We start from the raw sequence: 15,165 nt of genomic DNA, 5'->3' as shown, positions 1-15,165 counted from the left end.
AGGTCAACTTATAAAACACCATAAGGGTTCCATGTCATTCTCTCTCCTTGCTCCAGGAAGCATTCCTGGCAAATGGTTACCACCTTCTTAAACTCTCCACTGATGGACATTGTATAATCCCCCCCCCATCAAGATTTAGCCACCTTTGCCATCATAAAGTTTTTCCTGCTGCTTATCTGCAAGTTACACTCTCTACTGTTTGTCAGCTCCTCAGTAAATGTAAAGAACAGTTTATTTCGTTATGTTTGTAACAACTTTTCATTTCTTCCAACTGTCCCACTGGTTGTACTTGTAATGATTTCAGTAAGGGCACAATCTTTTTCCCCTTTCCCAACACTCCCACAGTGATATCAGGGCTATGTTTGGGCTCTACCTGGACAGTTACTGCACAAATGAGGTGTTTCACAACAGCTGCAATAAGTTTAGCTCTGTATCACATCATCAAACCCCTGCTGTGCCCATGGACACTCAGCATACAGACAGAGGGAGTATGGTCTTGTTAAACTGAACTGATTGTCACCTGCAAACACATTTTGAACATTTTTCATAGATCTATGAAATGAGATGCATTCAGTAAGAGTTAAGGTTTACTCACCTGAAGAGAAGAAGCACAGCTTGGGGGAAAGTCTGAAAATTGTTGTTTCTGTTTATTTGATTGTTGTCCCTCATGGCCACTTTTCCAAATACCTACAATAAACCAGGATTTTGACTTTCATTCCAGTGATGTGTGCTGACAGAGGCTGTAGGCCTTGCAGATTAAACTTGCTTCAGAATGTATGAAAAACACTTTCACAGACACACTTTCATTAAACTTCAAGATTTGTCAAGATAGTGATTTTTACATTACTCTGAAGGCACTGCCTTACATACAGCACCACTATCAAAGGAATGCTTCAATAAGCACCTTAGGAAACAAGTCTCAGACAAGACTGTACTGTTTTTTAATCCTAAAACAACTGTATAATTACCTGCATCCCAATGACAGCATAGATGAAGAACAGCATGGCAATCAGGAGGGCAACGTAAGGCAGAGCCTAGAAACGGGACAGGTGCATTGTCTTTTAATAACTTCACTACACAGTTTCTATTTCCATTTACAAAAATAATTTCTGTCTACAACACAGACTTTTCCAAGTGCTTAAAACGTTATTACCTGTCACTCTGAATACTCTGCTGCACAGAATGAACGCAAGCATCATTGTATTTTAAATTATTTCTGCCAGCAATCCAGAGGGAGGAATCACCTTTAGTGGTTTTAATTTTATTTTCATTACTGATTCTGACAACACAAAGAGACTTTATTCTATACAGTTACAGAGTTCTATTAACTTCACCTTCATCAGTTTTCAGGAGCAATCATTCAAGTATCTGTTATACTTCAAATTGGTTTTGTATAAAAAATAGGTTAAATTCTTCTTTTCTAATCAACTAATAAAATGTGTGGCAGCGTGAGATCTATGTATGTCAAACTTATCCTACCCCTTTTAAATATACCAAATATTTTTTTAGGAAGAACCATAGAAATCTCACAGTAACAGCTACTATTAAATGACAAAGAATGACCCTCAGCCTCCCTGAAGTAACTGGTGAAGTTCATTTTGGCATTAACGTGGAAATATATTTACATATATTTGATAACATTGATAGTATTAATTTTATTATTTTTTTTTTTGCACTCTACAGGGTATTTCTTCATAAAATTTGGTGTATACACAGTTATAATTATTAAGCAAATTTAAACCAATTTTGCTAACCTGGAATGACTTGATAAATGTCCACAGTAAAGTTCTGATTCCTTCTCCTCTGCTGAGCAGCTTCACCAACCTCATGACCCGGAAGAGACGGAAAAAAGTGATGGAGATCCTAGCGCTGTCCTCAGAGTTCTGAAGAGCATCACGGAGAAGTCAAACCAAATACAAACTCAGACATGCAACACTTCCAGAAAAACAACATAAAATGCAAAGGTGGAAAAGGTAAGATTTGAAAAATGTATCTTGAGGGCCTGTTCACCTTGATAACCATGATATGAAAGGAAAAATTACATGCTGAAAACACAGGACCTGTAGAAATGCTTCACACATCACATGCATTTCCAAGTTTTCTGGTTTGTTAATAGGATCATATTGGGTTTGTTTGTAGTAGACTTCAATAGAACACTGACAATGAATGCAAACCACTGCATAACACCTTTGCAGTAAGACAGTTATGAAAAATACAGAAAAAATTGGTGGAAAAAAAGACATGGTAAAAAGAATAAACTCAAGTAGAGGTAAAACCACTGGGGTCAGTTTACTGATCTTACCCCAGACTCATCAGTTGTGACTGTTTCAGTTGGCTTTGGCTTTAAGAAATTAAGAACATTAAATATTAAAATCAAATAAAAGATCAAAAAAGTCAGCTTAACCATAAATAAAATGTAGAACATTTTTCATTTCCAAATGTAAATGAACATCTTTCAACTCAATAACATCCTGAACAAAACATTAATATCCTTATAAAACCATCCTCTTAGCATTTCATGTTGGCTGACTCATACTAAAACATTGCTAGCTGACTCAGACTAAAATCTGCTAGTATAAAACATGATTAAAAGACTTGACAGAAAATAAATACAAAATAAAATATCTGCTCCTATGTAAACCAAACAAAATTAGCCATCAACTTCCATAAGTTGTACGAAATTATAGCAGTAAGCCCAACTAAAAGTCCAAAACAAAGCTTTGGGGTCAAACTAGCCTTTCGAGGTCCCTTTTCTGCTGTGCTCTTTTTGAAGATTAATTACTCCATCACTGGAATCTAACCATAATTGTGTTTTACATCACATCAGGAGCTCCCTTAAAGCAAAGCTAATTCACTTGAGATTACTCAGTGATGAACACTGGGTTTTGCAGTGCTTTATAAGGACACATTTTCACTCTGCCAAAGTGACAGACAAACATTTCTAGCACAAGGCCATGAAGGTTAACACTTCCCCAGCAGTGCAAATGAGAAGGCAATACTTGAACTCTCTCACCACCTACAAAGTACTCATATACCTGAGCTGATGTAACAGAATCAGGTATGGAGAAGGGGCTTCAGGACTCAACTGACCCTTTTAGAACAGGTCTGTGCAAGCCTCAGGAGCTACAAGGGTAGCACACACCAACTTCTTGTTCACAAAGCCAAACTCTGTGTCCTGTGAAGAATAATCTCAGTTTTTTCTTTTTAATCTCTCTGTCTGACTTTGGGAGAAACTGTCCCAACATCCCAAATGGTCTGACACTTTGCACAGCAGCTGGCAAATCTTAGAGGACCAACGTTCTGTGCTTGCTTGTGCACTGAGAGATTTGCAGCAGCTTCTTCCAAAGTTGAACAGAAGTCTTTAAAAACATTTATTGCACTAGAACAAATGGAATTCTGGACGTTTGATTCAAGTGATGGGTCTTACCCTCTTGCCTAAAATATCCTTCTTTTAAAACCTTTCAACAATTCCTGTCACATAGATGAACATGATGCCACCTCAGTGCTGCTTCCAACACACTGTGGATGCATCTGTCACACTCAATGCCACACTTCTACTAAAATCTCAAGTCTTGCTGTTACTCAAGATAAAACTTGAGGAGAAGGAAGGGAAAAGAGAGGAGCTGATTCTGCTGAAAATGTATTACATAAACATACTATGGTAAAAAAAAAACAGTAAGAGGTAGCACTTTTTAAAAATCAGATCATTATTAAAACACTAATTGTTTTCTCCCTCATCTTTTTTCAAAACATATATAATAGAAAGGCATCACAAGGGAAAAATGAGGTAAAAATAACTGTTTGCTCAAGTACATGCAATCTACATACAGATACATCACTGCCCTGCCAGGAATCACGAGATTATGAAACAAAGACTCCTAAAACTGTTTAAAGAATTATTACTAAATTTATGCATTAAAATAGGCAAACCCCAGATCTCCTCATTAAACTTCATTAAGCAGAGTATTTGTAAAATCAGCTGGAACATCTAAACTTTCTAAGAACTTATATAAAATATACAGAAAATATGCTGCCAATGAAAAACATCTGCTTCATTAGAAATTCCCTGCAAATTTCAACAATTTGAAATAAACCTATCAAAATATAATTAAGGAGAAAGTCATTATCACAAACATCATAAATTTCAAAATACCACAAAAAATGGAAACAATCTTGCAAAGTTGCCTACCTACATCCATCTCAAACCTGCACTATTGACTTTTTAGTACAGAAAAAAAATTCGTTTGATCTTAAAATTTAAAAAACAAAAGGGTTTCATTATACTTTCTGCAGATGAAGCCTGAAATGTCATATTAATCTCTGGAGACTGACTCATGTTGAGCTTTATACTGTCTTAAATAGTGAGCAAATTACTTAAGTAACATTCAGTATTTTGCATCGTCAAAGAACAAAGTATTTGACAGATACAGATCAGACTGAATTACAGTATCATCACAAACTGAAACTTAAAATTGAAATAAAATGCTGGGTTTGGCATTTGGGAGTTTTTCCCACTAGCTTTTATAGGAGCAGGATTGGGCCCCAAATAAGCTAGGAACAGTATTAGGATAGCAATATGTAATGGGATAGATTATAACAGAAAAAGGATACTTTGGCCCTACATAGTTATTTAATCACTTTTCCAAAACAAAAAAATAATGAGTTTATATTAGGACTTGGTTATGAAAAAAAACCTCACAAAAGGAAAAGTTGGTTAAAAAAAAGTTTTTCTATGTATTACTATCTTAATAATTATTTCATTCTCACTTTTTATTACCCAAACTAAACGAACAGTTCTACTGCAGGTACTCAGCAATGATGATCCCTTTTTTGGCTGAAGGTCACTGAATGTATTTCTGTGTGCACAGTGGTGTGTGCCCAGGACCGACTAAACACACAGTCCTCTCACAAATCCCTCTTTCTCAGCTTCTTTGGACTAAGCAGTCCTAATTGCCTGTTTCTGATGGCTGATCTGATGCTGCTGGGAAGTGTCAGGATGTCATATTCAAGAGATTACCAATTACAGACACTGGAAAGTGCAGGCCAGTAATGAAAAACACTCTGATCACAAAAAGTAAATTGTGCATTAATACCAAGGTGGAGATAGGTGCTAGAAACAAAATATGAACGTGAACACCTCACACCAGAGGAGTTTTTTCTAATGGACCTGAAAGTATTCAACTTCTGCCCATCACTGGCCAAGTGTTTTGGGTTTGACATTTTAAAGTAAATGTATCTATTTTTTTACCCTCTTTGGCATTTCCCTCTGATAATAAAGCAGCTTGGATTATGTTATTAATAGCAATTATAATGAAACTAATACAGTGATATACCTCAAAAAAACCATTATTCATACTTATTTATAAAGGAAATGCTCCTTTAGGAGATAAAATTAGTTAATGGTTATGTGTGTCCATCCAGCACGAAGCAATGCTCAGAGCTGGGCTACTCAGGTAAAGATAACACAATCTTCAGCAATAATAACAGACAGATTGACAAAAACAGAACATCTGCTTCCTGGAGATAAAGAAAATCATACAGTAACCAAACACACAACCTGATGTGCAACGTTGGGAATATCCTGAGTCTGTGCACATGTCAGTAGGTGGCACATTTATGTATATGCAGAGGAAGCATTAAAATAGACTTGAGACTGAGCAAGAGGCAGGCTGAGCCCAGACTGTCTCTGTGGATGATGTCTGCTGACAAGAATGCAAATAAAAATATTTCCTGTGGTCAGAAAATCTACCTCCAGCCTCCTCTTTCCTCCCACCTTCCACCAATCATTCCAATGCTTCAGGACTGACTGGTCATCATTAGGATTTTTTTGTCCCCCATGGGACTGTGTGATTCCTAAGGTGACAGATGTGATTCTGGGATCACTGCTAGGAGTCTGGTAATGGGCACAGCCAGAATAAATTAACATCTCCTGCTCTCCCTGCTTGGCTCACCAACACCCTGCAACGAGGTGAATGAGGGCAGACGCTGTCTTCATTATTCTACCTTTTCTGTCAGCCATGTGCCAGCCACACTCAGAGCCTGGGTCAGCACAGCACTTCATAACTATGGAATTTTAAGGCAATTCTTAAATACTTTAAATAGGCAGTAATTTATGATTTTTCTTTTTTTAGTTAATCAAAGTGCAACAGAACAGCTTTCTTCCCCAAACAATCACAACCCTCTAAAAAGATTAACCCATGATCAACCTCAATTTCTGACTCACTGATTAAAATGTTTTCAACCTGCTACCATTTTTGGTCAAGTACTAATGCTGCTTGTGAAAAATTCAGCATATTTCCTAAGCAGGAACTCCTCATTACACCCTTGATATTGCAACAAATGTTCAAAATAAACATCCTGACTAAAAAGAACTTCGATGTCAAAACTGTGAACAGTGTGAAACAGATTGCATCATGCATTGGAAGCAAACAAAGTAGGTCTGTGCTTAAGAAAAAAATAAACATGGTGAAAAACAGTGGATATTAGTATATGGTGTTGGTCAAATGCTTCTTTTTAACAGATTGTGCCAAAGGGTCCAAGAGTATGCCAGAACAAATGAACATATAATGACAATGTCATCATCATTGCAAATATAGAAGGAAGCATCTGAATGACAAACACATATGATGACAACAGCATATACAGGAAAACATTCAGGTTGCCAAAATATCTCCAGAAATGTGTGTCATATAATTTGTTCAGAGAACAGTTATTGGAATTCAGATGTGTGGGCAAGTAATTTTCTCCACAGTCTTATTAGTTCTCTCTATATTCCCTGTTCAATGTGAACCAAATGCCCATAAACATAATTTAATAAACATTTTGAGTCAATGCGAAGAACCCCAGAGAAGATTAAAAAAATACCTTTTCCTTTGTAAAAGATGTATTTAAAACTCTAACTTCATAACTAACATGTTGCTGGCATATGGTGTTATATGATAACTAAAAAATATTCAATTGTGCAATAAATAAATTATTAATGTTACCATCTTCAGGAAAGCAGCTCAGAAATTTATTTCCATCTCCAAATTAAATATTGCAACACAGTAGAGATTTCATATGGCAAGAAAATGTCATAATAATGAAAGCAAAGCCATATGAGAATGTATTTTCTGACCTATCCTTGAGCCTATAGAGATACATTTGCAAAAGTCTATAAAATATATTGACAGTATCCAAAAATATCAATAACTACAACCAAAATCTAAGTTCTAACATATGACAGGGATGTTCTAACGTATGATAGGAAAGTTTTAACATATGATAGGGATGAATAAAGTGATATCATTTTGGAATGGGCTGCCCACGGAGGTGGTGGATTCACCGTCCCTGGAGGTTTTTAAGATGAGACTGGATGTGGCATCGGTGCCATGGTTTGGTAACCACAGCAGTGTTGGATCAAGGGTTGGACTTGATGATCTCAGAGGTCTTTTCCAATCTGGTTGTTTCTATGATTCTATCTAAACTGAATTGGACTGCTCTTGTTCAAAGCTGGAATCCAGAATCTCTTACAGGAGGTAGAGACGAGGTTTTTACTCCACTCCTCCACGTAACCAAGGCCAACTGTTCCACCAGTTGCTGGGTGAGTGGGTAACTATGTAAAAATAAGCACCAGCCCTCCCAGAACACACTCCAGCAGCAGCCCAGCAAACCAACAGAGCATCCCATACCAATGATGGTGCTCCTTCTTGCCAAATGGCACAACATCCAGTTCTGGTTTTGCCGGACTTTTTTGATGTACGACACTGCTCCCAGTCCCTCTCAGCTGTTCCAGCAGTGTAAGTGTTGAACAAGCTTCAGGTGTTTACAGTGATGGTTCAAGACAAACAGGTTTTCCTGAGGGACTCAGGATGAAGATATAAATGCTATTCGTTTAAGCCCTATTTCAGCAAAGAACCAGAATTTTACTTAATTTCTAGAATAAAATTAGCTCTATAGTGATGGCATTAAACTTTTGCACAAAAGAAGAGGAAAGTGATCTCTGCATTATTTTCTTGACATTTTGGCAGCACATGAATGGCTAAAGAAACTTATATAAAAAATGTGAATTAAAACCCTTGTAACCACTACTGCAACAATGTGATCATGCTTCTAAATCATTCAGTGTTGGTCATACAAATGGTGTCTGAGCTGGCAAATAACATCATTTCTATACAGTCAGACCAGAATGAAACTTCTCTGTTATTTCCTTTTAATAAATTACTCATTTATTCAGATTTTATTTCAAATTTATTTATCTCTCATTGTCACAAGTTATATATGTCCATCTTTCAGAATGGGCTGACAACACTTTGTGTCTCACAATCATTCCTCTGCTTCTTTAATTGACAAGGAACCATTTCTATGACCACACACGGTCTTGCATGTTATGTGAAACTTTTTGAAAACAAAAGGCCACAGAGCCCAAAAGTAATTATATAGGTTTTAGTAGTGGTTTTAATTTTTTTTGTTGCTATACCATATATACATATTTACTTATATATACTTGCCTCTAATAATTTCTAAAAATAAAATGAACATGAAAACCAATTAGGTTCATAAAAGAAGGTTGAAGGAAGGGATATTAAATGAAAGAGTAAATTAAGAAAAACAATCATAGAAAATGTTTTACTGCTAAAATATATGTTGCTCTGAGGTGGTTCATTTCTGGTGTTGGTCACTGAGCCAGTCCTTGAGGATGCTGAGCAATCCTGTAAATTGCTTAATACAATAAACACTGACTTCCACAGGCACTAAAAATATTCAAAGCACAGTAATTTCCTGGATTGTGTGTGAATGAATGGGAGGTTACTGGATCAGAAGAATCACCCTCAGGGCAGCATATACATTATAAAGTGTTAAAAAAAGAAAATGAACAATGAAATAAAAGAGATGACATATAATTTCCAGAATTGAATACTGAAATCAAGGTGATAGATAACTGGACAGTCCAACCCATTGTCTTGAGAAAAATGGGTCAGATACAAACTTGTAGTACACCAGAAAGACTTGCTGGCCTTAGCAATGGATCTAAGTATACACAGCTGGACTGTCAGAATGACACTGAGCTGTTTCCAGAGCATGAGGCAATTATATATGTAACCCTAAAAGAATGTTTAGTTCCTATGGAGTACATTAAGTATTCACATTCTTTCAAGTCTTCTTTCACACTGATCAATTCAGACTGTTGTGCTTGTGCAATTAGAACTGCAACAGGATCTGAGTTGATGTCAGTGCTGTCACTGCTTCAGATCAGCCCTCAAACAAGGCTGAGCTTCCTCAGTTTAAGTTTCCACAGTGGGAATTTTTACTGGTGCTATTCCAATTGTGCTTGAAATCCCCATTGAAAACAAAGTTTTGCCAGCATCTTAGCAGAGCTGTAGATTTCCCAGGATCACTGTCAGTGTCAGGTAACAACTAGAGGTGGAATGGCACAATCCAGAATGCCAAAAAAAGACTAAGGAAAAGATTCTAAAATAATTAATTTGGATTACAGAAATTTACACAGAACTAATCAAGCAGGAATAATTCAGTAGAATCAATATAATAAAAGTAATAAAAATCTAAGAAATTTCCTTAGACACTCTGCAGTATTAACTCTTTCATGTTGAAAATGGGAAATCAAGCCCAAAAATATACTGAAACTGTAACACACTATTGACTTGAACAAACAAAGCACAGAAAAGTGGAAAGACCAGGAACAGACAATACTTAGTACACAAATAGTCTGCTGTGCAAAACTAAAGAAATCAAAGATGAGCCTTTTTCCTCCAGTGAGTATTGCATGAAAACTGAGAAATGACAGTGCTAGTTGTTGACTGTGTTTGTACTTATCCTGAAGATCACTACTTGATCTCCAGAATATTTTCAAGACAACTGTGAGAATTACTAAAATGACAGTGTTCTTCCCAGCTGAAAGCTCAGCAGTGATCAGTTACAAGTAATGCTGTCAAATTAACACTGTCCATACAGTGTTAAATGCAGGGACATCTCCTTTGATCATGAAAGCACATCTGAGCTATCTTTCAATCTCTTCACAATCAAATACATTCTGCAGTTATTAGGGAAAGCTATTCTAAATGATTGGTCTTTTTACTCTTCTCAGACACTATGCTCATCTACACTATTGTGACAGGAGACGGTGGGTAAATTGTAAAGACTTGAGCTGAAAGTCTCGGTCTAAACTTCTCAGGGAACAAAAAACCCTGAACAAAACCAAAGGAAAAGAAAAAAAAAATAAACTAGAGGCAGCTTTTAAAAATCTAGTCCATGAAGAGTAACTATACTTTAAAAAATGTCTCAATGGGGCACTGCAATTCTGTGCTGACTGACCTTCCTTGGCAGCTCAAGTTCCTTCAGTTATGGGAAGATCCATCACCCACTGAGAACTGAGTAAAATCAGTCTGAAATCTAAAGGTCAGGCTAAGGTTCTCCTGCTCCCATGTTATCACATCACTCCTCTGTTTTAGTCACTCATGAGATTCTCACACTTTAACAGAAGATCAGGAAGCAATTTTAAGTTGCATCTATTGTCCTAACACCTATATGGGTAATGGTCATCAGTCAAAATTTTGGTGAAAGATGGAGTTTTCCAAGTATTATAAGAATAATTCAAATTTCAAAACACTTACTGCAGGATAGGAAAAGCCAAAGGAATAAGAAAAGAGCAAACAATTCTGTTTTCCACAGCATGGAAAGCCTTACTTTCTTACGTGCCCTCCTTCTGCTACCTCATGAGAGACAAATGCTAACACCACTCTAAAACCCAACCCTCCCACAGAAAAAGAAATCATTACTTGTTAAACTGAGGCACTGAAACAACTTACAGAATCTTGAATTATCTTAGTCAAATTACATACAAAACCTATTGGGCTTCAAGTAAAATAGTAACAGAAGCTTAATTTCTATTTTATACGTAAATTTTTTAAAAATATTTTCTTTACATGCATAGAAGAACATAATTCTTATTGTCTCACTATGCTGTGTGCATGTGCAACCATACAGGTATATAAATAAGTAATAACAGCTTGTACAAACATCTATACCAATGCTTTAGTCTTTGATTCCAGGATTAAACATACTTTTCTAAAAAAGGATTTTGGGGGGATTAATTTTACATTTTCTGTATTTCTTGATGACAGCAATTACTTTTTAGTGCATGAACAGTTGCTACTTACATTAACTTCTGTTATAGCAATATCAACGACGCTACCAACAACAATTAAGGCATCAAAAGTGTTCCATGCATCAGTGAAATAGTGCTGTTAGGACAAGCATTCAGCAGAAAGAGAGCAAGAGAAAAACACAAACAGAAAAAGAGAAGAAAAGGACAGTGTTATAACACAGAAACACTCTAGGCTTCTCTGACGTACCACTATACAATCTAATCTTTCCCTTTCATAGCTAAAAAAAATTGGCAGAAAAAAAAGGCTATTTATTTCCCATATCAACATAATTGACCTATGACTGGTCTGTACTCAAACTTTAGAAACATCAGATCAAAATCTGTGACTTGTCCAGATGATGGAAATAGTGGGGAGACAGAGAAAGAGAAGTAGGGACTGGGGAAAGTAAGCTGGGATATACTCACATCAGCTTCACTGAGAACGACGTCTACTATGCTGCCAATAACGATGAGGGAGTCAAACGTATTCCAGGCATCACTAAAATAGCCCTGAACAGAGCAGGCAGGGTGCAAACGTTTGTGATTACACATGAAATGTCAAATATTTGCATACTTCTGTTTAGTTTTGCATAAACAGAAATTAGTTAAACAAAACCTGTGGTCTAATGAGAAAAACAAAACAAAAACCAAAACAATATTGCCTACTGAAGGAAAAGCAACATATATGTGCATGTGTGTGTATATATATACTTTATATATATACATGTACAGACACACACACAGACACACACACACACACACTACACATGCATAACACACCATCAGATAAGCACAATGTTGGCAGGCAAGCCATCATCCAAAACTGGGTTTGGACTTCCAGCAAGGCTGAAAAATTCTAACACATATACCCTAATGAGCAAGACAAGATCCCTTTTATAATATTTCTGCAAGACCAAGCCAATTGAAGCCTCCTTAATGTTAAGGATTTTGTGATAGTCCTATCTAAGTGACCAGTAAAAATATTTAAAAGGTCAAAGAACATAATTGGCTAAACATGCACAATTATTTATGTGAAACTGTGCATAAATATTAGAGAACTGACAATATTCTGTTCATAAACTAGGTTTAATACAGGAACTCATACTACATTTGCAGTCACAGCCTGATTCTGTATCCAGTGAAGTCAGTGCTAGGAACCACAGCAACCTGAACAATTTCTTAATGCTGATAATGCAGCCAGTCCAGTGTCTGAAAATTCATTTTCATAAATTGTTTAATCACCCTTCTGACATTTTATGGCTTTAAATATATATTCCTTATGTGTATGTTACTGGGACATTGCTGCAAAGGGTTATACAAAGTGCTGTGTGCAATTAGCTGACTCCTGGCATCAAAACTGCGTTTTTGAGCAAAAAGGTATTTCAGAAGAAACCTTGAGGTGGGTTCCAGGATCAATCTGTCACTGGGAAGAAATCAAGGCATATTATGCTCATGAAGACAACTCTATAGAGGCAAGAGGTGTAGGTTTTCTGCAATATGTGGATTTTGCCTAGCTATTACAGAAATCCAGAATTGCAAAAATTACTGAACTTGCCCCTTACTACATTCAGATATATTAATTTATCAGCCAACCATGACTAAGGAATGTGCATTACGTGACCAAAGCTGAAATGGACATTTTGTATACGTACATTCTGCTTTTAAAATTTTAAAAACTTTAAAATTTTAAAATACTAACTTGTCAGCAACTACTGAAGCTCTAAAATAATAAATTTAGCAAGAAGCTTAAAATTACAAATGTGGTATTTATACTTATTATGACACTTTACTATAAAATAATGTTTTAGCTGAGTAGTTCGAGTTATTACATGGGCTGTTAGCACTGAAAAGCAAAATCAGTTCCAAAATATTTTAGAATTGGACTGATGCTTTTCTTGAGATTTTAAACTGTGAGAATCCTAGTAACTTCACAGTTTAAAAGATAAAAAAGCTAATTTTGTGTGGGAATTTGCTCTTGGAGACTATGAGAGAGCTGCTACAGTAGAGCTTTTATTCTAGGAGAGGAAGCACTGAGCAGAGTCAGGAAAGGCTCATTATGTTTTTAATGCTACTCTCTTCTAGTCCTTTTAAAACACAAATTGCTATAATCATTCCTTTATTTACGGAAGGGGCTGTAAGAGGAAAATAGATCAGAGTAGGATTATCTCCACAGCCCTTGGCACCTCCCACTTTGGTTCTTTGGGACTAACTACCAAGTCCACTCTCGGGGCAAAAACAAGTGTTCAGGGATTTGACCTCCTGAAAAAACTCCTCCTCTTCTGAGAGCTTCTGCACAATTCCCTGTCACTCCTTCCTTACTCATCCTGCTTCGTGAGAACAAGCCATTCCCAAAGTTTTACTAAACATCATGCTGAACTACCCCAACAGTACTGAAATTTATAATCCTAATGAGATTAGCAGCTGCCAACTAAAGAAAGGGAGCTACTCTCCTACCCTTCCTGGTCATTCACATTCCTCATTTCTAAGAATCTTTCTTGACTTTTAAATAGCAATATTTATATATATATATATATACACACAAAATAAGAGACTATTGGCAAACAGCAAACACATAATCAGCACAATCCTGAGGTGTGCTATCCATCTTCCTCTACAAAAAAGGTCCTCCAAATAAAGGTGAATTTCAGCTATAGAAGAAGTGACTTTACTAGACATGCTACAATATAAAGCACTGAAATAAAAAATTCACATTTTGATTCAATACAGCTAAAACACTTTACAGCTAAAATACTTTATACATTTATTTATTTTATGAAACCTTTTCCATCAGTATAGACAAATATTGTTCAAAGTAATATGTAAAGCAAAAGCATACAAATAAACAAAAAAACTAAGAGAAAATAAAGATGGTTTTGGAAAAGGGAGGAATGGACAAGTCACAGCAAATAAACATCATGCAAATAAGTTGTTTTCACCACTGCAATGACCCAAGATCAATTCACTTACTAGCCATCTTTCCTTTTTTCTTACAAAAATCTGATGTAAAACGACATGGAAAATCATTACAAGTTTAAGCAACACTAGCTATCATGAAGCTGTACAGACAGTATGTGCTGTTGTATTATTGTAGATTCCATAGCTGTATTTTGTTTTGTACTGCACTGATCCATGCTAAGTACAGATTTTAGCAAATGTGAAGAACAGTGTGAAGAAAAAGGCCTGCTCCTTTATTTTATATTATGAAAAATTTGCTCATTGAGAAATGTTGAAGGACAAAATCATGAATCCTGGGGAATACAGAGGCATAGAGAATGAACACCAAAATATGTTTTGATTCATCTAGCACAGAAATATTTCAGTCCTTTTAGTACTCTCTTGAAAATTTTAGGGCCTCATTCTGCAAAGTACTGTGTGATCCAATCTCCCAGTCAAGTGTGCCAGACACTTTGCATCACCTTTAATACCTAACACTTATTCAAAGTTTATATATTTTAGAGTTGGAAGGGAGCCTGCAGTGCCTTGGTTTTAAACAACACAATACCATAGTAAGAGTATCAATTATTTATAGTAGCCTGAAGTTTACATGACCAGCAAAACCAAATGATCACAGTTTACATGGGATTTTTGTCAACTTATTAAGGGGACACTGTCAAGCAGATGAGATAAAAACTAACAAGTGTTTTATCTATTCTTATTTTTACAGTGAGTAATGGAGTTTTTATATGATGCTTTGAGCATCTCTGAAATAATTTTTTAAATGCACAAAATTAATAAATAAAACTGTTAATTCTGTCAGACTAGTCTAAGAGACCCACCAGTGACACAGACATAGAAGAAACTAATCAGTCTTCCCTCACAGACCCTAAAGCAAAACCTTAAATTGGGATTCAGATTGTTCCTACTATTATTAAATCTTAATATTACTTAAAGCGATTAATTGTTCTTTTAAGCATGTACCTAGTTTAAAATTAAAATTCAAGGCATTCACATTCTGCTTAAGACTGCTAGCTGACTTGTGATTATTAAGGAACTATGTAAGATATGTTAGCAACAGGTGTTTT

General features: G+C 36.0%; 1 protein-coding gene across 12 annotated transcripts in view; it reads right to left on the bottom strand.

Moving 5' to 3' along the window:
* Positions 1 to 15,165, bottom strand: part of CACNA1D (calcium voltage-gated channel subunit alpha1 D) — a 209,333-nt gene that overhangs the window by 32,190 nt on the left and 161,978 nt on the right. For 6 of the 12 annotated variants that reach the window (XM_017820002.1, XM_017819993.1, XM_017819992.1 and 3 more), the window contains exons 30-35: positions 11,570 to 11,653; positions 11,157 to 11,240; positions 2,303 to 2,341; positions 1,755 to 1,883; positions 969 to 1,034; positions 596 to 687 (exon numbers count right to left, since the gene is read on the bottom strand). In XM_017820002.1, coding sequence (XP_017675491.1) covers positions 596 to 687; positions 969 to 1,034; positions 1,755 to 1,883; positions 2,303 to 2,341; positions 11,157 to 11,240; positions 11,570 to 11,653 — 494 coding nt within the window. The remainder of the gene's footprint in view (positions 1 to 595; positions 688 to 968; positions 1,035 to 1,754; positions 1,884 to 2,302; positions 2,342 to 11,156; positions 11,241 to 11,569; positions 11,654 to 15,165) is intronic. The other 6 variants (XM_017820001.1, XM_017820000.1, XM_017820003.1 and 3 more) reach the window with 4 other exon arrangements.

This window comes from Lepidothrix coronata, unplaced genomic scaffold (assembly GCF_001604755.1).
Source record: "Lepidothrix coronata isolate B3197 unplaced genomic scaffold, Lepidothrix_coronata-1.0 Scaffold78, whole genome shotgun sequence".
NCBI lineage: Eukaryota > Metazoa > Chordata > Aves > Passeriformes > Pipridae > Lepidothrix > Lepidothrix coronata.
This window is presented reverse-complemented; position numbering and strand designations above follow the sequence as displayed.